Raw genomic sequence first — 23,174 nt, forward strand, 5'->3', positions numbered from 1 at the left:
ATGCTACCAAATTCATCAACCATTTTCAGAGCCTTGAGCAAATTGTAGACTTTTCAAAATATAATGTCCGCATTTGTGGTGATTTTAACCTGCCTGGGATGGATTGGGCAGCTACAGGTGTTCACGAGGTTGCTGCTGCGTCACGCCCGAAAGCATCTTTTATGTTAGACTTCATCATGTTTCATGGCCTATATCAAAAAAACACTTGCCCAAACCTCCAGGGAAAATTTCTTGACGTCATACTAACATCCTCTCCTGATGATTGTGTCCAGAGGGCATGTGCTCCACTAACACGGGTAGATAATTATCATCCTCCTTTAGAGATAGTGTTTTCATTGAAAGTGGTGAGGCACGTTCCTCGTGCACAAACTAAGTTTCAATTTGACCGTGGGGACTACCTCGGCCTGTATGTGTTCCTAAGGGACTACGACTGGTCAGACGTGCTCAGCAACCACTGTGCAGAATCGGCCACGGCCAAATTGACTGCTGCACTACAAGACGCAATGGCCAGGTTCATCCCGCAACGCACTTCTCGTCCATCCGTGTATCCGGCTTGGTTCTCTCAAGAGCTGCGACAGTGTCTCGAGCGAAAGGCACACCTGCACCACCTTCATAAAGTATCAGGCTGCCCAACAGCGTATAAAATGTTCAGCGATTGTAGAAGACAGGCCAAGCAGCTGTTGAAACGGGACAGGCAAGCCTACATTGACAGAGTTGAAACATCTTTGAGGCAGGACCCCAAACAGTTCTGGAGGTTCATGCACAGTTATGGCTCACGATCATCTAAAATTTCAACGATCCACACAGCTGCAGGCAAGGCATGTACCAACGCAACAGAAATTGCCAACCTGTTGGCTAGACACTTCAGCTCCAGTTTTTCAGCTGGTAATACTGGCAACACTGACTATGCAGATAAGACCTTACAGGCAGACTGCCTGGCGGCAACGCCAGTGACAGAGACGGAAATTCGTGAATCCCTTAGAAAAATGAAGGCCAAAAAATCATGTGGCCACGACGGCATCCCTAGCTTCATTGTTAAGGGCTGCGGACCGATACTTACACCCTTATTGAGACACATCTTCAACCTCTGTATACAATCTGGAGTCTTTCCAACCACTTGGAAACACTCAATTGTTGCACCCATATTTAAGTCTGGCGACCCTTCCCTTGTGGTCAATTATCGACCTGTGTCACTGATTTGCTCTCTGTCCAAAGTTCTGGAGCTTATTATGTACAGCCGTCTCTACTCTTACTTCTCCCAGAAGCTGTGTACACAACAACATGGCTTTATTCCTCATCGTTCACCTGTGACAAATCTGTGAGCTTTTCTTAGCAAAGTGGTCCCTGCAGTGCATTCAAGACACCAAATTGATGTAATCTACTTTGATTTGTCAAGATTTGTCAAAGGCATTCGACACTGTGTCACACTCCTTGCTGTTACAGAAACTGGACAACTATGGAATATGTAAGATGTACTTGATGCTTTTTGAAAGCTACTTGTCTAACCGTACAAACGTTGTACGAGTTTCGGGCTGTTTCTCTGGTGAATTTCGCTCAACTTCTGGAGTGCCTCAGGGAAGCAACCTGGGCCCCTTGTTGTTATTGATTTTTATCAATAACTTGACTGAGCGCATGCAACACTCTGAAATGCTTCTCTTTGCTGATGACATTAATTTAAGATCTTTCGGCCTATAGACAGGGCTAGCGAGTGCTCTCTTCTACAAGATGACATCAACACCGTGTCAGCATGGTGTTCAGCAAACATGCTTTGCATCAACCTATCAAAGACCAATGTGATATCATACCATCGTCGACAGGTGCCGATTCAATTTTTGTATAAGCTGCATGGGGGTTCCATTACTCGAGCGTCAACAGTGCGGGACTTGGGTGTGCACATTGACTCATCACTAAGTTTTAAACACCACATTGAAAAAACAGCCAGCGATGCAATGAAATCCCTTGGACTCGTAACACGTGTCACGAAAGAGTTCACTGATCCTACCTGCTATTTGTCCCTGTTTCGGGCTATTGTACGTTCCCGGCTAGAGTACTGCTCGGTTGTATGGAACTCTGTTCCTCAATACTTGTCACTGTCTCTGGAACGAGTCCAGATGAGATTTGTTAGAATCTATTATGATCGTTACCTTTTCAGGACAATATATTACACGTATGACAGAATACTCGACCACACTGGATTAAGCAGACTGAGTGACAGAAGAACACTCCTCGATATGTGCTTTCTTCACAAGCTCATTCATGGAGCTGTTGACTCTGCCGATTTGCTAACTTCCATCAATTTTCATGTCCCCACACGATGCCGTTCCTCGTCGCCGCTATTTTATCCTGACATCAATCATAAAAGTCCTGTCCAGAGAATGCAACTCCTTTACAACTCACTTGAAGTGCCTGATCTGAGTATCTTTGATCGTTACAGCACTTTTGTGCAAGCTGTTAAAAATTCATCTAAAGCCTGAGTGTGTACTTATATGTTGTAAAATCAGGCGAGTCAGCCATGTAATGCTTGTTCCATTCAGGTTATTTTCATTTCTCGTGCTCTTTTTTCGCTATGGTACACATCTTCTGAGTGTGTTCTGAGTGTCTTCTTTTGCGTTGTAGAATCGTGTGAGTCAGCCTCATAATGTTTGATCCATTGATGTTATTTTTACTATACTCTTTTTTCCCCATTGTACACATCTCCCTTTTCTATCCTTTCCCTTGTTTCTTCTGTGCACCACGCTGAAGGCGTCATGCTGTTTGTGGGCACTTATCTAAATAAATAAAATAAAAAAAATAAATATTAAATAAAGGAACACTGCAAATATCCCTTTGCATTGATGTTGGCCTCAGATATGGTGGCTCAGTGGCTACGGCGTTGTGCCGCTGAGCATGACGACGTGGGTTCGATTCCTGGCCGCGGCGGCCGCTTTTGTGATGAAGCCGAAAAGCAACAACGCCCGTGTGTACGAGATTTCAACATACGTTAAAGATCCCCAGGTGGTCAAAATTAATTCCGAGTCCTCCACTGTGGTGCGCTTTATCACCTGCGCTGCGTCGGCATGTTACACCCTACAGTCAATCAATCAAGCCTCAGATACGCATGTTTTGTTTTTGCTCCACCATGTTGACAAGTATGAACACTGCCACCAGATATTAAGAAATGGCTTTGGCTATATAAACGTTGCGTTCAACTGCCTTAACTTTGGCAATCAAGCAATACAGACAAACAGACCAAAATTTCTGTGTTCAAGTCACCCAAGAAAGACCATCGTCTCTAAAAGCTCGTGCGCACAAGGGTGACATCAAGCCCACCCAGTGGCAACGTTGGCTGCGGTGCTGCTGTGTAATGGACTCTGCCGGTTTAGTTTCGTTGCTCAAAGCAACCTCAGGTCGAGGTGGCAGCCTCTCAAGCTCAGGTTTCGACATGATTGACTCTGCACGTGAATTATGCCTGCGAATGGTGTGCGATAAACACTAAGTAGCAGGCTTCTGAAACAGGCAGTCTTAGCAAAACACGGATAAAAAACAAAAAGGCAGGAACCTTAAAATAGGCACTCATAGGCACAATAAATGAGTGCTTAAAATATTTTTTTCGATTGGTTCTTGCTTATATGCTAATAATGCACGATACGGACTCAAGAAAAAAAAACTGGAATTTGCCGGTCTCTAGTGATGATATACCGAAGTGTGATGCTTCGCTTACAAATCCAAATGAAGTTCTCAGCCCCCCATGAGCAGAGAAATTAATGCTGAAAGTCCAAATTGTCTTCTATATTTTTATCCCCCACGTACGCTGCACCATCATCAGTAATGTGAACACCACAAAAAATGCTAGCACTCAATTTGCCACACATCGCAATGCAGAATACTATTTACCTGCGTGAAGGTCGGCCACAACATGCTGCTATCAATCCCCAACCAGACAACCGCAAAAATATTCAACCGACAATACTGACGTGTTCCTGGTCCCTTTGTGCCTGCCCGATTGCTTATACGCACAAGTAAAGGAAACAAATCATGCGTGCTCAGCCCTCACATTTTCTTGCTCCTGCTGGCCAAAAAGCTTGGCATACAGCCACTACAGATTTCTACGACTGGATCCACACAGCCAAATGTCACTAAGCAACAACAGTGAATTGCCAGAAAAGCTCTGCACTTCGCTCAACCAGTTGCTTGAAGCAATTGCATATCAGCAGGCCCTACTTTACGAAGCCTTGCGCTGTTGTAAGCGATGTGCGAACAAGGAGACCAAACAATGGCCCCTCATTTGGACCCCCTCAGCGAGCACAGTTCCATTGGAAATGACACCGCTGGGTGCCTCCATGGCCGGCTGCCGAGGCAGGCCATATAGGGTGCACTAGTCCTGACGCACGGTGTAAGATTTACTATTAGGTGAGGACACAGCTTGCAAAACAAACGTGCACTCGGTGTTTTAATGAAGTCGCCAAACTGATGCTCACGAGACCGTGGACTGCAGTGCCCTCCAGTGGCAGAGAAAAGAAGCTGCCCGAGCGCCGGCCATTCGGAGGTGTTCGGATTTTTTCGGCTCCTTGTTGGGCCTTCTCGGCAGCTTCCGTAACGGTCGTCTGCTCGCCGCGACTTGGCTGGTTCTGCCGGCCGGTGGTGCAGACGATAATTTGAAGTGTTTTGAGTCGGTAAAAATCAAAAGAAGGTATAAAACACTAAACCGAGGGAAGATGTGCTGCAGTAGCCTTTGAGCACTCACACAAGTGAGATTTTATGCTTGCGCAACCAAAAAAATCGGGTGCAAATACCTTGTTGGGTACGTACTGCAACGGCTGGCAAGAAAACGTGACATTATTTAATGTTCCCGGCGATCCTAAACGAATGAATGCATGCTCTGCACCCACCTCCAACAGAAAATGATTCTACTTGCAGTCAGCATTTCTCTGAGAATGCGGTTGTGTGAAAGGGTACTTTCAGAGGTTGGAGGGGAAGTACTACTAAATGTCGAAGAGATGCGCGTTCGCAAACGGTGCAGTGCCATCGATTATACCTTTGGCTACACCCCCCAGCTACTCGGTACAAGCAGCGGCAAAAAGAAAGCATCCACTGCCGTAACAACGCCCCGACATACAAGGAGAGTAGCCCCATTTCTGAAATGGATTAAACTAGCGGCGAGTACGCCGAGGTTTCTTGGTCGTAAATGACGTTGTGCAACTCGGGTAAGTCCACACACGAAGCAGCAGAGAGAGAAATCGATGTTGTCAAAGTAATTGCCAGTGTCCAATAGTCAGAGGAGCTGCGCGCGCATCTAAATGAACTTAGGACGCCCGAACTCTCAGAGCTGTATAAATAATGCAATAAATTACGCGTTAAGATCGCGCTGTGTGAGCTCGCATGGTGAGCTCACACAAACAACGTTGTTTTGCACGCATGCTGCTGGTGCCTGCGAACCACCTTGGTTCGGACAGTCGTTGGTCAAGCCACTTGAAGCCTAGGACGCTGTGAAGCTTATACCCCTGCTACACTGGGGTCCAAATGTCATTTGAACCAAATGTCATTTGACTCAAATGGGTTGGCATTTGAAAGCTTTCACAACTGTTCGCTGTGCTGTAGTGGCGCTGTTGTTGCCCCGTTCCGTTTTCATACACTAATACAACAATCAAACTTAGGAGCAGTCCGAGGCAGTAAAATGATATCAAATTAGAAGAGACACCAGTTTTGACTCTAAATATGGCTGTCTTGCGTTGTTTTTGTTTGTGTTTTTTGCAACTGACCCACTGGTTTTGAGAGTATGAAAATTAAATATGTTGATTTCGTATTTTAAGTAAATAAACAGTGAAAAAAGTTTCACAAACAACAATATTTTGTTTGTTTTACGTACGTAAGTATTATATTTTTTATTGCCGATCGAAGACGCTGCGTCCGAGAGTGCTGGAAATGGCATTTGAAATGTTAAATGTCTCTCTCGGTGCTCATTTGGCTCAAATGTCATTTGAGCCAAATGGCATTTAAAAACCTAGTGTAGCAGCACAACTTGGCATTTGAGCCAAATGACATTTAGACCCCAGTGTAGCAGGGGTATTAGTTAGGAGTTCTGCCACCAGATGTCCTTTCCATCAAAGGTCTATGCGCGGCGCCACGGCGCACCAACTCTATTTGACAGACTTTTGGGCTGCTGTGTCCACACCTAAAAGTGTATCTTACACAGTGTCCTGACGGCTACGAGAAAACGGAGCCCCCATGCAACCTGGCCATCTAGTGCAGCATTCAGCCCCTGCTGCGATTCCTGGCAATAAGGCCACCTCTCGCTGCCGAAGTGCTGCTGTCCATTGTGTACTCGCAAGAAAATTTTCATGGTGCCCCGTGGCCAGTATGGCTTGGGGTCGTATGCCCAAGACCCTGTATGACCATCAGTACTGTATGACCATCAGTAACGGCATGCTCCTGGCCGCATTCCCGGTGCACTTTCTCACTAGCGTGAAATAACACACAGCGAGCCGAGGGCACCACTCCAGCTAGAGGCCACCCATGAAAGCTGCCCAAAGCATCAGGGCAGCTTTTTCAGCCTTCAGTATCGTTCAACAGTGCAAGCAACCACGCATGCCATCACAAAGCACAGTCCTTGAGGCCACCTGACATGGAACCCAAGAGGTTGCAGTGACACACTCGACTATGAAAGACGCCACTGAGCTTGAGACACAAAGCTAAACATCAAGCAGGCTGCACCGGAGCACCTACGCCGCAGTGCAGAGGCCAAGTTCAGGCACGAGCGGAGACCTCCCTGCTTTGGACAAACCATGGCTCGCATGCTGTCACATACGGGCGTGCCCACACTGTGGCACTGTGGCAATGCTGGGGAGGCGAGACAGTGTGAAGAAATAGACACTTTATTCTTTTCACAAGCTATAAAACCGCAGTGATTTCAGCAAGAGGCCAAAATTAAAATAACTATGAAACAATAGTAAAGGACACACATCTAAACTCTAAAATATATATGTATATGTGTATATAAGAGCATGATGACTTATGTATACATGATGTACTGGCTGATGCTGGAGAAATTCAGTGATGCTTGCAGAAAGTGTGCTTGAGTGAAACACCAATCCTGGCAATGGAAAATGACACGTACTGTACATGCGGACCCTTTCTCCTCTGCAGCGGGCAAAATAACTTAGCCGTGTGTGGTGTCGTCTTCCACAAAGTCCCGAGCCTCCTCCTGGGACACCGCCTCAATGTGGCTCACCTGGAGGAGAGAAACGCACCGCTTCAGTGAATCCACCCGGCCGCCCAACATGGTGGCCGCGTTGGCCCCAAGAAACCAGCCACTGCCCAGCAGAGTGCATGGCACTGCTGCGACGTGAAAACAAGTTTCTTGCGCTGCTGGCACAGGGAAAAGAGCGAGGGAATCGCACACCCGACTCCGTGCTCTAGACATCAGAAACGTGGCACCCCCTCCTGCTTAAAATCCCCACCCAAGATGCGCGACAAAGATCTGAGCAGCTTCCCCTCGATGGTGGTGGCACGCTTGCACGTTCCCACGGCACTGGGGCACAGCAGCAACAGTGTGTGTGCACCTTCACTGCCGGGACTGCTGGCGTGCACTCATTCACAAGCTCGAGCGACAGCTCAGTTAGGGACACTGAAGTGCTTTGCAAACACTGTGGGATTGCTTGCACAAAACATTCTAGTCTCGTGTCCCTAAGCCATGTTTTGACCACTTCCAGTCTTTTTATGCGACCTCATTTAAAAGAACAATTCGAAAGTGCTGTCCTTCTCTCTGCATCTTCCTACGACGTTTCATATGATGTCAAAACAAGATGGCTTGGCTTGACTGCACTACTGCACGACAGAACCTGTCGGACAAGCGTTTAGTCGGCTGGCCGCAGGTGGGTCGTCACAATTCCTTCGCTCAGTTGAAACTAAGCCATGACACATTTGGGCCCGGAAGATTGCGCCCTTAGTTTGGGAGTTTGTAGACTGTATCAAGCTCCAAGTCCAAGTCGCTCCATACAAGCACACATGCGGTGCTTCGCTGACTGGTACGCTAGTAGAAAAACCTAAGGCCAATTGAAGGCAGTGCAAGAGTCAGCGAAGTTAAAATAGGTACCAAGGAATTAAAATCAACCAAAAATTTAATTGTACAGCATAAAACGAAGATGCGGCAAGCGCTTTTTGTGCTGAGTGAAATAGCACAGCAGTCAGCAGCACGACCATAGATCTGCGAACGCTCTTCCACCTGATGAAAGCAGTCACTGGACACGAGATATTTGTGAAAATTTGGGGGACGCTTACTGCATGAGCGCTATGCAAGCAACAGTTATCTAAGCTGTTTAGAATGCTAAAACTAAATAAAAATATAAACTCCCTATACATTATATACTGTATATTTCCACCACTGGTAGCGCTGGCGAAAATGTACAGTATATATACATAAATATAAATGCATAAATGTATAAATATAAACGTAAGTATAAATATATACGGCCTGGAGCACTAGGTGCATTGTTTTGCAATACGTAAGTTCGATTCCTGGATAGCGCACGTTTTTTTTTTTAAGTTGATTTATTTGTGTTTGGGCAATGTTTTCTATACTGAATTGGCCATTTTTGCTCTGCAAAGTTCATTGCTCCAACAGCGAGTTCGCAGAAGGCATGCAGAGTGACACTGAAGCGCTGGCGAGTTATTGTTGGTGTGGTGTTGCCATAAGCACCGACTGCTTGTGGGCACAGTCCGGAATCAGCTGACCCTTGGCATGGCAGAAGCGCGGTATCCCAATTACCAAAATATCGAGAATGCCCAGCCAACGATGCCGTCAGATGCCAAGGATGTTGTTTCACAGAACCGAAACTGAAACTGGTTTGAATTCTAATCTTCGACGTCTTCCAATCACAGTAGCACCTTGTATGGACGTCCCTGCTTTAGTTGGCGCAGCCGCTGCAGACCGCGTATGGTAGATATTTTTCATTCAGGCTTTATAATATAAATACCACCTTATCGACCGGATAAACAATGAGAAGTGTGTTTATTTGAGCTAGTCTACACAATGCAAGCAAAAACAGGAGCTTGACAAATCGACTTCAGTGTCCCTTTAAGTCCCCAACGTAAAATCAACAACACAATCTGCACCTGTGTGGGAATGCTCTGTGAGTAATGCAGGCGCCCTCCATATTACAGCCAGTTATTTATTGGTGCCACCGACAATGGGGGAAGTGCAAAACACATCAGCACGTGCATTGCTAAACTGCTTCGTTGCTCATCGTGTGAAAGTGGGGAGGAGGGGACTGATACAGAATAGAAAAACATAGAATGATGCACAATTGCAAAACAGGAATTTCGTTCAGAAAACGGTAATATATAGTGCAGGTGACCCCGATAACTAGGGCTCTTCGATGTACAGTCTCGGACTCAACGCGGACTCCCCGGGAAGCAGTCCGGCATTCGATTTTCCCATGTATCCCTATGGCTTCGGTGAATGCTCGGACTACTCGCGGACTATCCGCGGTGAGTCCGAGACTGTACATCGAAGAGCCCCACTGATTGACACAAGAAATAACAAAGTATACAAGTTATACAAGGGCCTTAGAGTGAGCAGTGGGTGGCTGCGCATACTGACCCCTCCCGAAATTTAAGAAAAATTTCCGCGATCTCCATCTCCATCTTGCCCCTGTGGCTGTTCATCTGTGTTGCTTTTGGTGGATACGTGCGCTTTTTTGCAGACATTGCGCGCCACAGGGTGTCGACCAAGCCACGTTTTCAGGATGGCAGGTGCCATTGATCCCTCTGAAGCACCAGATGCTACGACACCATGACTATGTCATGATTATGAACGGATGCGTTTCCTATTTGTACAACGTTATTTCCCTAATTAAAACCTTTAGTTTCACACCCCACACGCCTAGGGGGTATCACTATGAATTCCAACCCAATTTATGACTCACCATGATTGTTATGATTATGACCAGAAAGCATTTTCTATTTGTCCCACGTAAATTCCCTCATCAAGATGTACTTGTTCAAATATAAGATGAGATTTTTTCCCCTCAAAATCCGCAGTCCCAAAGTCATACCCCACCTTATATACGAAGCACAGCATACATATATATATATATATACATATATATATATATATATATATATATATATATATATATATATATATATATATATATATATATATATAATATATATATATATATATATATATCGCGAATCAGAATAGGAAATGAGAGGCTCGTACAAAATAACACAGAAATAAGGGTTGGCAGTCAAGAAAACCTCGGAAAGCAAAGGGGAGGTTGTGGTAGGTCATTGAAGCAGATAAAGAATTTGGAAAGAAAGAAAGAAAGCGGAGAAAAAGCGGAGCCTCTCATTTCCTATTCTGATTCGCTACATGCATAGCGAGGGCCTCTGTTCTGGCAGTCTTGGTGCCATAGGAAGCTTAACTCTTTCGTTACGGCGGAAAAACGGACGATTTTAGGTGCTTCCACAAAAACGTTTTTTTTTTTCTCTTGAGCTACTGGACACACGTAGCCTTGCTATGCATGAAATTGTAGCTTATAGATTGCTCTTCCAAACACAAAGCAGCAGTTTTGTTAAAGGTACAATTACTTACAGTTTATTCGTCAAGTAATCAGAAAAAAGCCCCCAAGAAAAGTATACGAAAAACACAAATTGGCACTTTTACCGAGACTAAAAATTTTAAAATTATTTCAGGCATTTTAAGATATATAAATTGTTCCTACGTTCCTTAGCTATGATTCAATATATAAATCAAGAGTGTACACCAAGTTGTGGATTTTTGAGGGCCCGTCAACCTAGTGCAACTGACGGCTGTGCCACGCCGCGAGGGAACTCAAGGGTGAGTGAGTCTCTGTAAAATGTGCATCCAAGTACCGTACTTACCCGATTCAACGCGCACTTTTTTCCCGGAAAAATAGGTCGAAAAATTGCATGAGCGTTAGAATCGGATACGAAACCGAAACCGAAACAGCGGAAATTTCGTCCCACTTATTGCCATCACCATGTCAAGATGGCGCTAAAGCTTTTAGCAACAATTTTTTGGACGCAGGAAGCATAGGCGCCTAGGCTTTTCTATCGGCATTCACACAAATCGTCACATCGTTCCACTTGCGCGCTTGATAACAGCAATGGCAGCAGCAGCTCTCACGCGTTCAAAACGAGCAGTCGGCTGAAGCGTGCGCCTCTGGAGAAGCTCGCGGGATGGGCGTGTGAGGCGTGGGCCACGATCCCATCGACCATGGTTGAACGTTAGTTCAGAAGTGTGGCATCGCGAACGTGCTTGACGGCACCGAGGACGAGATGTTGTGGTCAGCGCAGAGCGACGAGGAGAGAGATGAGTGAGATTACTTCAGGAAATAAATCACCCGTTTCTCTCGAATTCGTTTTTCTTGCTCACACAGTTCCGTGCGCGTTACAATCGGAGGTGCAAGTTTTTTCGGTTTTTTGTCTGGAAAATCGGGTGCGCTTTAGAATCGGGTAATTACAGTATACTCTTTTGTGTCCTCGCACAAAATCCTTATCAGTTCGGTGGTAAAAAACAAGAAAAAAAATCGAGCGCTCTCGACAAGCGTCGCACCTGAACGCTGCAGCGCTAATCTGACACGAGCTTGATTGTAGGGTTTAACGCGCCGACGTAACGAAGGCGATGAGGCGCGCCGTAGTGGAGGGCTCCGGATTAATTTTGACCACCTGGGGATCTTTAACATGCGCCGAAATCTCGTGCACACGGGCGTTTTCGCTTTTCGCCTCCATCAGAAAAGCGGTCGCCGCGGCCGGGAATCGAACCCGCGACCTCGTGCTCAGCAGCGCAATAATCTGACACGAGCGCCAGGTTATCTTGAAGGTGATAGCACGATATGCCGCGGTGCATTTGGCAAAATATCCTGGCCGTACGTTGTCGAGACCCTAAACACAAACTCAAAACCGCAGTCGTCAGATAAGAAGCACGTTTTGTTTATAAATAAAGCGCGGAGTTACAACGAAATTACCTGCCAGCGCTTGTTGAAGTGCGAGGCACCTGAACCGGAGCTTCGACGTCCTAACTAAAATCTGAAGATCCCACATCATTGCTTGACCCCTCACTGCTGCTGGAATCAGAAAAATCGACAGCAGGAGCTGCCGAAGTGCTTGCTACAGCAGTCCGACAGTGCGGAGCACGGCGCGAACCCGACGCCATTTTTCCTCCTCCTCCCCTCCCCCTTCGGTTCAAATTTCTCTTGCTACGCCGCCACCACACGATACACATAAACAAACGAAACCGGAGCACGAGGTCGCGGGTTCGATTCCCGGCCGCGGCGGCCGCTTTTCTGATGGAGGCGAAAAGCAAAAAACGCCCGTGTGTACGAGATTTCGGCGCACGTTAAAGATCCCCAGGTGGTCAAAATTAATCCGGAGCCCTCCACTACGGCGCGCCTCATCGCCTGCGTTGCGTCGGCGCGTTAAACCCTACAATCAATCAATCAATCAAACGAAACCGAAATTGAAAGAGAAGTTGCCAAGGAACACTCCAGATGGCGATAGTTGTCTGTGGAGCGTGGGTTTCAGATTTTGCGGGAGATTTAAAATCATCGGACGCTGGCTTCCGATTGCCTATGGCGCCGTCGTGAAAGAGTTAAGAGGGTTCAACGCTGGTTGACCACTCTCGACATGTCGTAGACACTTGAGTCACGGCGCGGGGATTAAAAAGAAGGTCCCCTTCACCCCAAGAAGTCACAGTGGCGCGCTGGCTACCACCCCCAAGCACAGGAAAAAATTACATTGACTTAAATACCCCAGAAAGGGGGGGGGGGGGGGCGAAAATCTCCCCGCCGGTAGCGTAGTAGTTATCGCACCAGACCGGTATTCTGGAGGTCGTGGGTTCGGATCCCACCTGGCGGGCATTTTTTCTCCGCTTTCTTTCTTTCTTTCCAAATTCTTTATCTGTTTCCATGACCTACCACAACCTGTCCTTTGCTTTCCGAGGTTTTCTTGACTGCCAACCCTTATTTCTGTGTTATTTTCTACGAGCCTCTCATTTCCTATTCTGATTCGCTACATGCATAGCGAGGGCCTCTGTTCTGGCAGTCTTGGTGCCATAGGAAGCTTAAGAGGGTTCAACGCTGGTTGACCACTCTCGACATGTCGTAGACACTCGAGTCACGGCGCGGGGATTAAAAAGAAGGTCCCCTTCACCCCAAGAAGTCAGACTGGCGCTGGCTACCACCCCCAAGCACAGGAAAAAATTACATTGACTTAAATACCCCAGAAAGCGGGGAAGGGGGGGGGGAATTGCCCCGCCAGTAGCGTAGTGGTTATCGCACCAGACCGGTATTCTAGAGGTCGTGGGTTCGGATCCCACCTGGCGGGCATTTTTTCTCCGCTTTCTTTCTTTCTTTCTTTCCAAATTCTTTATCTGTTTCAATGACCTACCACAACCTTCCCTTTGCTTTCCGAGGTTTTCCTGACTGCCAACCCTTATTTCTGTGTTATATATATATATATATATATATATATATATATATATATATATATATATATGTGGCGATTTTTTTTTTACTCTCCAAACTGCACCCTCGTCTTATAATCAAATAAATATGGTACCCCACACGTCCTAGCGGCCTCATTTTGAATTAACCCTATCTATGACTCACCCCAACTGTGTCAGGATTATAACCGGGAAGCAACTTTTATTTGTCCCAAGTGAATCCACTCATTGAGACTTCCAATTCGATACCGTACTCACCCTGCAGGCCTCCCTTTTAACCCAATCTGCGACTAGCCATGACCCATGATGCGGTCAATGAATCAATACCAAGTCACCCAATTCACTGTACTTCAATAATTAAGCTAACATGTATTGCTGGGACTTCGTTGTTGGGAAAAAATCATGGCAGGTTGCAAGCGGTTGCACATTTAAAGAACATGAAAACGTGTGTTGCACATGGGTATGGCGTGACATGTCCAGTCCATCTTCGCGATTTTTGCACTACGGCGCCGTTGACCGGCGCCAGCAGACACCTGTCCCAGGTCAACGAGCCCCTGTAATGAAACAAGCATGCAAACAAAAACTACGGCACTCCCATGAATGCCTCGAGCTTCAGACTCATGGGAACAGTTGGCTTCGTCACAAGGCGTTCTTTGAGGATGCAGAACACGAATGGATGGGACCCTCACCACAAATAGCTGTGATGTAAATGAACTGAGCACACATCCCCTTGCTCAATGTCCTTTGTTTCTCCCCTGGGTCCCAGTGCACGCTCGAGCCTGAATCCTCTTGGTCATGTACACACAGCCTATATCAACGGTTTGGTATCCAATACATGCTTACATTTGCTTGTAAGTGATGCTAGACCTCATGGTCTAGCAAGTAGAGTAGAATCTCGATAAACGGAAATCGCTTAAACGGAATTGTCGCTTAAATGGAACAGTAGCCTGTAAGTTGGTTGGTTTTGTATTCAGATAACGTAAAAAAACTCTCAGTAATTGGAACTAAAATTCCCGCATCACCGTGTAAACGGAACTAGAAATGGAACTTCTTGTGAAACCCATTGGCATGAGAATCAGCTTTTTACAGTTCCGACTGTTTCGTTTCTGTTTTTCTTTCTTCACATTTTTTTAGTTTCATTGGACTCGCAAGGCTCGTCTCGTTGGTGGTCAGCCGTGTTAGCGCAACGCATGCAACATCGCAGTTCTTGTTCCAGTCGTTCGGACTCGATTCAAGACGCCGAGGTTACAGGGCTCAGCTCCCGTCGCCGATCGTTCGTGCCATGGTGGTGCTAGTCGCTCTTCGTTACCGCATTGCCGTCTTCTAAATTTGGTGGCTCGTGAGAACTCACCAAGTTGAGGCCTCCAGCCTCCGTGAAGATGCAGTTGCAAGGACTCAAACAAAAACAAGTGATGCATTTTGTATAGTGCACAGTGGCTCATTGTTACCAAATCAGCTTAGTGAATGCTGTCTAAACCTTTCGTAGTTTTCTTGCTTTCTGAAAAACTATCAGCTAAATTCAACTTCTAGTGCTTAGAGTTCCATGAAATGGTATTATGAGTATCTATCTCAGTAAGTGGAACTCCTGTTAAACGGAACTAATTTTTTTCGGTCCCTTGAAGTTCCGTTAATCGAGAGTCTACCGTAAAATACTGATCAAGCACCCCCACCCATGCAAGTGCCCCCCAGCATTTTCCAGGAATTTGGCATTTCATTACACGACCGAGCAAGCGCCCCCTCCCACTTCCCGCCATTCCGAAAGCATTTTTTATTCCCCCCCCCCCCTTTTTTTTTTTCAGGCTTTTGGATGCCACAGTGTTCAAAGCCGATGTCGAATCCAATCCAATCCAAGCATTGCCAGCCATCGCCGCCATTTCCTCTGGAGCGGTTGCCTTTCTTCGCTATGCATTCATATACGGTAAAAAGGAAGCTCAAAGTAGCGGACAGGCATCGTAAAAATGGCAGAAATGTGCACCTCACTTCTCGCGTGTTCAAGTTAGACCGTAAAAGGGTACGCGAGTGCGATAACAACTCCGAAGTTTTGCTGCAAAAAAACTTCGGGAAATCAAAGGTTCGTCGCAAATTGAGCAGCGGTGCCCCCGTTTTCAGTGAAGAACTCAATGACAACTTGTACGAGTTCTTTGAGCGTGAAAGGAACTGTGGACGTGCGGTGAGCAATATACTGTTGTCCAAGGAAGCTCTCAACATCCCAAACAAGCTGGAGCTGGGCAACTTCAAGGCGTACAGCCAGTACCTGAAGGGATGGAAGCAATGGTTTGGAGTATCCATGCGACAGGCAACTAACGGCAGTCAAAAAATTGCCCGAAAATTGTGCTGATGCCGTGCGAGCATTTCGCTCTGCAGTTGTCTCACTGCGAAGCAGTCCACAATTACACCTTGCACCACATTGCAAACATGGACCAGACAATGGTTCATCTTGACTGTCCGCAAATCGCACCAACAACCTCGTAGGAGCCAGTACGATGTGAATTGCGAATACCAGCTGTGCTAGACGGGGATTTACGGTTGCTTTGGCAGCCTACGCCTCTGGTCACAAGCTACCGGCTTTCATGATACAGTTAAACCTCGATGTAACAAACTTCAATGTAACGAAACCCTCGATGTAACGAACCACAGAATTTGTTTTAAGTTCAAGTGTATGCACACCATGTATTTTCACCCTCTGTGTAACGAAGTCCCGTTTGCCGAAATTTCTATGCAACGACGTTTCATGGAGAACTAGGCACAAAATTTTAGTTGTAGAAGTAGATTTGTCCTCCGCGATGGTAAGATTAATCGTCTCTGGCGGGGCCGCTGCTTTGCCCGCCGCTTTGCCCTTCGTTCGAGTTCGCTCATGCTTGTTGGGTTCCATCGTTCCAGCAGGCATTTGTGAATCTTTATATATGCGCGTGCGTTTTTTTCACGCCTGCGTACACAATTGCACGCCGGCGGCGGCTTCTGCCAGAAAGCGGCTCGTGCTGCACGCAGCAGTGGAAGGAGCCTGACGACTTTCGCCAATGGAGGCGCGCACTCTATGGCGGGAGCTTCGAAGCGCTCGGGGATGCCGGCTGGCCCCGCCAGAGACGATTAGGCTTACCACTGCGGAGGATATTTGATGGGCACTTCCGTAAGTGGCGCGTATGACTGTTGCAGTGAAAATTTCGCCCACCTTATCCGCTTTTTTCCTCGCATGCCCCTCTCGTTTGCCCCTCGAGTTGCGTTTCAGCGAGCGGTTAGAAGCGGTTGCTGGAGTTACCCGCATTGCGCGGGTGGTCTCCGCGGCTGCGTCAGCGCGCCTGTGGCTTGCGGGGCGCGTTTTTACGGAGAGAAAACGCTCCATGCGGTTCACGCTGATGCCCGCGTAGATGATTAAGCTCAGACAGAAACAGAAACAGTGCGCCAGCCGTGTATGCGCGCCACGTTTTCGTTTGCAGGAAACACTTTACGCGATGAACACCTCATTATAATCGCGAATTTCAATGTAACGAAGGAAATTACGAATTTTACCGACTTTGTAACATCGAGGTTTACCTGTACTCAAGGAGCAGAGCGGGACAATTTCAGAACGAGTCTTAAAAAGTCTCCGTGTGCCAGGTAACTTTTCATTTGCGGGCTCGTACAAATATTGAATGCGATGCATCTTGAGGTTGCGTACTTAACCCATTATTTTTATTTTGTTTTAATTTTAACAGTGATGCTACCGGCTTAGGCCACTTTGGAGCAGCTTTTGGAGCAGGCAAAAATGCATTTCGGAGCAGCAAAACCAGCTTTCGGAGCAGGTGTTGATAGAAGCAATTTTAAGACACGTATTGCATTCTTGATAGATAACCGCTAAAAGCACGCCCTTCAACGATAATAAAAATTAAAAGAACCCAGAACATCGATATTTTGTCCCCATTTTTTTGCATTGAACTTTGTGCAGCGGCCTGCGCAACAAAAATTAAAAAACAAGCTCTCATTTTTACACAATAGCAGATTTACTATGAACAAACTAAAAATTGCTCGTCACAACAAACATGTTATGTAAAATCGAGCACTATTAGAAGGCTATCGTGGGAGCACTGACCAAACACATCAGTAGCGCCACGGCTTTGACTGCATAATTGAACATCACGCTCCTCCCCGTGTTGCACATGCATCACTATTTAGCGGCGTCAGCGCTGCCACCGTAAGGGTCTAAAACGACAAGCCACCGATAGCAGCGCTATTGTGTACAAAGGCAGCGGGCAGCCATTTCTGGCAACCAACACGCAGCACCAGGGTGAACCTTGCCCCTTTACGACAAGTTTGCCGCAAGCAACCAAAACGCCTCCGATAATGACAAGGTAGCCCATTAGTCCCCCCCCCCTCCCCTTCTACCCCGAGACTATGTTAATTCCCTGCGAGGCCACATGCGCGCATTTCACCTTCAATTTCCCCGTATGTGAATTCATCTGCCTCTATGAACTCTACGTGAAATCTAAGACGGGCGTCGTCATATGCCTGCCGCACTCGTTAAGCTCTGAAACAAAGTCAGGCGTTGTAAAATTGCCGTACTCACGAGCCGGCGCGCGGCCCGAACTATGTCACCGTTTCCTGCCCTTGCATACTATTTTCTTCCCCCTTCACTTTGTAAATTCTCATCTGTTTACAGTAAAATCTCGATGATACGAATCTCGTGGCACCGCAAAAAATATTCGTATCATCCGAAATTCGTGTGAACAACACAGACCAAAAAACTAAGCACTAAAACAAATTTTTGATTATTTCTTTTCTTACTTTCGCGTGACGAAATCCGTGGCGTTTTTCTGCTTTTTTTTTAACCGCCATGTCGCTGAACAGTCCTGTCTGGACTTTCATCTCCTCCCTCACGGTGCCCAAGCGCACTCACTGCAGGGGCGTTTTTGCACGCGATTCGTGCGCGTCGGCGTTCTGCGCGCGACGCCCGCGTCGGCGATTCGGCGCCCGCGGACGATCGTGGCAGTGGGAGGAGCCTGACGACTTGCGCCAATGGGAAGGCGTGCGCCTCATGGCGGCAGTTACGAAGTGCTCGAGACAGCCAGCTGGCTCCGCCGGAGATATTTAGGCTTAGCACACCGACAGATATTTCATGGGCGCTTTCACTAGCGGGGCGGATGATGTTTTATAGCACCGTTTTCGTTCGAATTGTTAGTTCATTTACCGCACAAGGAACTTCGTGTGTGCTTTGAGCGGCATTTTAAAGAGCGGTTAGAAGCGGTCTCTTGAGCGTCCCGCACCACTTCGTGACCGAAACCGCCGCCATGTTGCCGCCGTCGGCCGCGCCCCGTGCAGCATGCGGGTGGTTTCGCAGCGGCGTCAGCGTGCCTGTGGAGTGCACGGCGCGTTTTCGCGAGCAGAAAACAGCTTGGCCGTTCCTGGAGAAAGAGCGACAAAGAGGGCAGAGGGCCCGTACGTCACCGTAGCTTGCTCACTCGATCGGCAGTCGGGCGCCTCGCCGACTCGTTCTTATTATCCGCCGGGCACCGCAGGTCCGTTCGTAAGAGCCGAAACTTTTCCCATTTCAAAGAGTGCAATTTCGCCGAGACTAATCAGAAATTCGTCTCATCCCGAAATTCGTATCACCCAGATTCCACTGTAACTACAACTCCTACTTTTCTTCCAGCACAACTCCGCAGGCACCCGGTCGACGCGTACGCTGTAGGGGCGCGTTGGCGAGCGAGTACGGCAATTTCACGACACCCGACGTTGTTGCCGAGCTTCACGAGTGCGGCACGGATATCACGACGGCGGCAACCGGTCTCGCGAACCCAATAGGTCTCGGGTAAGGGGGGAGATTTGGCGTTGTGCACCTACATGCTCAAAACGCATCATCGCCGTTACTATAGAGCGCCTAGAATATTTCAGAAATATTCTAGGCACTCTACCGTTACCGCTACAAGGGACAGTTTGCCTTGGCTTGGCTCGGATTGCGGCCTGAAAACAGTTGTACCGCGATGTCGCTTTCAGTGGGGAACCTCAAGTAGTTAGTTTCGTTTCTGAAAGTCGGCGTGCACCCTTGGGCGCAGGTCGGGCACAGAATCGCCAAATTTAGAGGAAATGTAGCAGGATGTAGCAGCCAGAGCACTTGGGCGCAGTTTGGCGCAATTGGTGCAGCGGTAGCATCACTGTTTTAACTGTAGAAGAACATTCGCGTGACGGCGTCGACAAACGGATGGATGACATCTGAGAAGTTTCAAGAGTGGTTTTAAGAAAGATCCCGCGCTCGAATTCTGACGACGTGCGGCGGCTGCTCGTGTTGGACCAGGCACCCGTACACAAGGACACCATCGAGGAACGCGACACCGACGTAGTGTACATGCCAGCCGGCTCCACCAGTCTGCTCCAACCTGTGGACGTGTTCTGAAACAAGCCCTTCAAGGCTAGTCTTCGCCGGACCTGGGAGGCTTTTATGCGAAAGGGAGAGAAAACGCAGCAAGGCAACCTGTGGAAGCCATCGCGGCAGGATGCTCTTGACTTCGTAGCTAAGGCGTGGTCTTCTGTCCCAGAAAAAACTGTAACACGTTGTAGAGGGTGCAGCATCTCAAACGCACTTGACGGGTGCGAGGAGGGTGATCTGCATGAATGGCTGTCAGACATCGGTGCCGTTGTCCCCGAGGACCCTGACGAGCTGCAGACCAAGGGCCTGACCCTCATTTTTGGATCATATTCGAAGAACAGTTTTGAGGATTTAACAGCGATTGAAGTGAATGTCAGAATTTACGTCTTTAGCATTGCCTAGAACAGGGGTGAGACAGCTGAATCACATTTGGGAGCAGTTTTTGGAGCAGCGAAATCTTGGTTTTGGAGCAGACAAACCTTGAACTGGAGCAGAACGTTTATTATGTCACCTTAGGAGCTTAAAAAATCATATATTTGGCAACTCGGGGAGGGGGGGGGGGGGTGCACTTTTTAATCAGTTTTGAACGTACATAACACTGAAATAGCCTTTCAAAACGTTTTTTCTACCAGATTATCACAAGGTACGAACTGCACTACCTTGTTACAAACCACTTTTAAATACTTAGCCTGTATAGATAGAGTGGAGATCCATTGAAAATATCGAATTGAAAAACTAAGGAATCGTAAGGCACTTTTATTATCATGTGAATGCCGAAATTATTTTTGTAATCCCAGACTCGGCTTTACGCACAAGTGTAGACTCGTCACGGCAAAAGTTGCGCAAAACAAGGTGACGTCGTCGCACCCCACCAGCCCTCCCATTTCAATACCCAAGGTGCACATTCACTTCGATTGTAATTTGAGTAACGTTGGTATGTTTAGCCACCTCCCTTTTGGCATTAAATTTCACTTCAGATAGATGAACCATTATTACTAGCGAGCAATAATAGCCCGTCCCGCTATCGGACACTGCTTGAACATTTTCCGGCAATGTAGCCTGCGCCGCCACTTATGCAGTGTCGATCGTCCCATTCCCGCCACTCGCAAGCTCGCTGTCAAAGGCAGCAATAACTCGGCGTTTTATAACACCGCAATGAGTCCGAAATTTCACTTCAAACGCGCACCGCGCCTCACGCTCAAGGCCGAAACACTGCGAATTCGCGGGCACCACGTTGTTTTGGATGAACTTTCGTCTTTCTAGTCACGCAACTCCCCGCAACCGATCAAACGACTAAATGTGAACCCAGCCACCCCCATAACCAAAACCACGGTAGAAGTCGACAAAGAGCACTCTGAACCACGAGCAAATGCTTCGCCCGGCAGCCATGTTTTCCAATCTTCAATACACCAAGATGGCGGCGCCCAGTAATGTCGTTACGGAGATACGGCGCTCCTAAAATTGCCCTTTTTTCATCACCTTCCACAAATAGTTTGCCACCTCAGTACACATAAGTATTTTTTCTACAGGACTTTGCAATGGTTTTCGGTGGGAAAACTTTAAAAAAATCACGTGCAACCCGACATTGCGACTTTAGAAAAAACTATCTCGGTTTTTTTATTGAATGATCAATCAATTAAAACTTTTACCAACAGCATCACCTCGGGGGTGCTGGAAAATTATGCCGTCAGTAAGCATCTTTCCCCACTGAAACTGACAGGAGCGTTAAAATCCTTGGCTCTCAGAACGTTTTGGAGCAGTTTGGCGCAATTTTCGAAATTTTCAAGCTTTTGGAGCAGCCTGGCGCAAGAAAACAAATTTGTATCAAAACTGCGCAATATGCGCAGCTGTCTCACCCCTGCTAGAAGTGTCATAAATAACATTTTCGCAATGGAGGCTACAGTGCTTTTCTCGCGATCGCCGTCATTTTGTGCTGCCATCTTGAATTTGGGGCCAAACTCGAATAAGGGCCCCCTTCCTATCTCTAGACCAATTATCTACAAGTTTGGGGGGAGGGGGCTTGCCTGGTATTTTACGGTACTGTGTAGCTGAATTAAATCTGCAGCATAAATTATTTACGATTGCACTGGAGTAACGAGTAACATAAACGACAGAAAAATTGGCCACAAGCCGAAAATTTATTTCAAAAAGTCAGTTACATTACTTTGCGGGCCTTACCTTGCAGCAACTTCACAACTCGGCTCTCACACTACAAGTGCTTCAATGCTAGCTGTCGTGCGTGCCCAAGAACAACAGGATCGTCTCAAACGCATCCAAAACTCCAAAACATCCCACAGGTTCGCCTTCTCTGCACGTTTTTCTCCTTGGGCCTGAGCACCGTGTACGTCCGAGCATGCAAGCGAAGTCCAGCTTCTTCTGTTGATGAACTTTTCCGGACAGCGGCACCGTGTTCTTACAATACCGTCCACAAAACTAAGTGAGCACCGCTTTATTGACGCCCAGAAAGGCCACAGCCATCAATTGTGTTGCGTACGTGCGCCATTAAAGAGCGGCATTCTTGCTTTTCAAAATGGTAGAGTGAGCTCCCGGCAGTTCTGAACTCGTCTGCGCTATCCTCCCTTCCTCCACTTGGGCCACTGACTTTTGGACATTATCTGGTAGCGATGAAAATTCCCACTTTTGGGCTTGCGGAGGCATCTTACCGAGCGAAACGCACTGATTGCCGCACACACAACAAATGCACGCGTGCTGTTCAGCGGTAGCGAGCTAGCGTAGCCCAATCCAAAACCACGCGACCGTGCCGTTGGTCACCATGTGTCGCCCCCTGGTGGTGTCGCTGCGAGGTTGCCCCCATGGCCGCCTGCTGCATGGTCTTTTTGAGAACAAACATGGCGGCGGCCATACAAGCGTGCTGTGGCAAAAGTGTATGCACTTTGAGTCCAAAAAAAAAATGCTTTTTTGGACACTGTTAGCCTCAAGTGGGTAGGTAAAATGCAGACCAGACTTGCAGTGAATTTCGTTACCACGGGATCGCTTTCCAAAAATATTTCGTTGCTACGAGATATGAAATACATCGGCGTCTAGATGTTCACAGGGATCCGAAAATATTTCGTTTCCGCAGGTATTTCGTACTCGTGAGATTTCGTTATCGCGGGGTTTGACTGTAGTTCCGTAAACCCGCGTGAATTTTCCAAACTCTGAATCCACATGAATTCTGAGTCCATCTTGAGGTCTGAGCTCGAGTGAGTTTTGAGTCATTTTGAATTCATTTAAGGGGGCAGTTGGGTCTTTGGGGCCAAAGAACGGTCAAAAAAAGCGTTTTCTGAAAAATGGCATTTTCGGCCTTCACGGCCACTTTTCTATCAGTCTGTAAATTTCCTCATCAAAGGAACCATATTTTGTTGTTTTTATATTATAATAGCATTTTAA

The 23,174-nt window shown here is 47.3% G+C and overlaps 1 protein-coding gene across 1 annotated transcript in view; it reads right to left on the reverse strand.

Annotated features, from left to right (window-relative positions):
* Nucleotides 1–6,835: 6,835 nt before the first annotated feature.
* Nucleotides 6,836–23,174, reverse strand: part of Smc3 (structural maintenance of chromosomes 3) — a 157,783-nt gene continuing 141,444 nt past the window's right edge. The window contains exon 23 of the mRNA XM_077688288.1: nt 6,836–7,207. Within this exon, the coding sequence (XP_077544414.1) occupies nt 7,136–7,207 (72 nt within the window). The 3' untranslated portion in view covers nt 6,836–7,135. The remainder of the gene's footprint in view (nt 7,208–23,174) is intronic.

The sequence above is a fragment of the Haemaphysalis longicornis genome, unplaced genomic scaffold (assembly GCF_048455015.1).
Source record: "Haemaphysalis longicornis isolate Haplotype H1 unplaced genomic scaffold, Haemaphysalis longicornis Haplotype H1 scaffold_1, whole genome shotgun sequence".
Classification (NCBI taxonomy): domain Eukaryota; kingdom Metazoa; phylum Arthropoda; class Arachnida; order Ixodida; family Ixodidae; genus Haemaphysalis; species Haemaphysalis longicornis.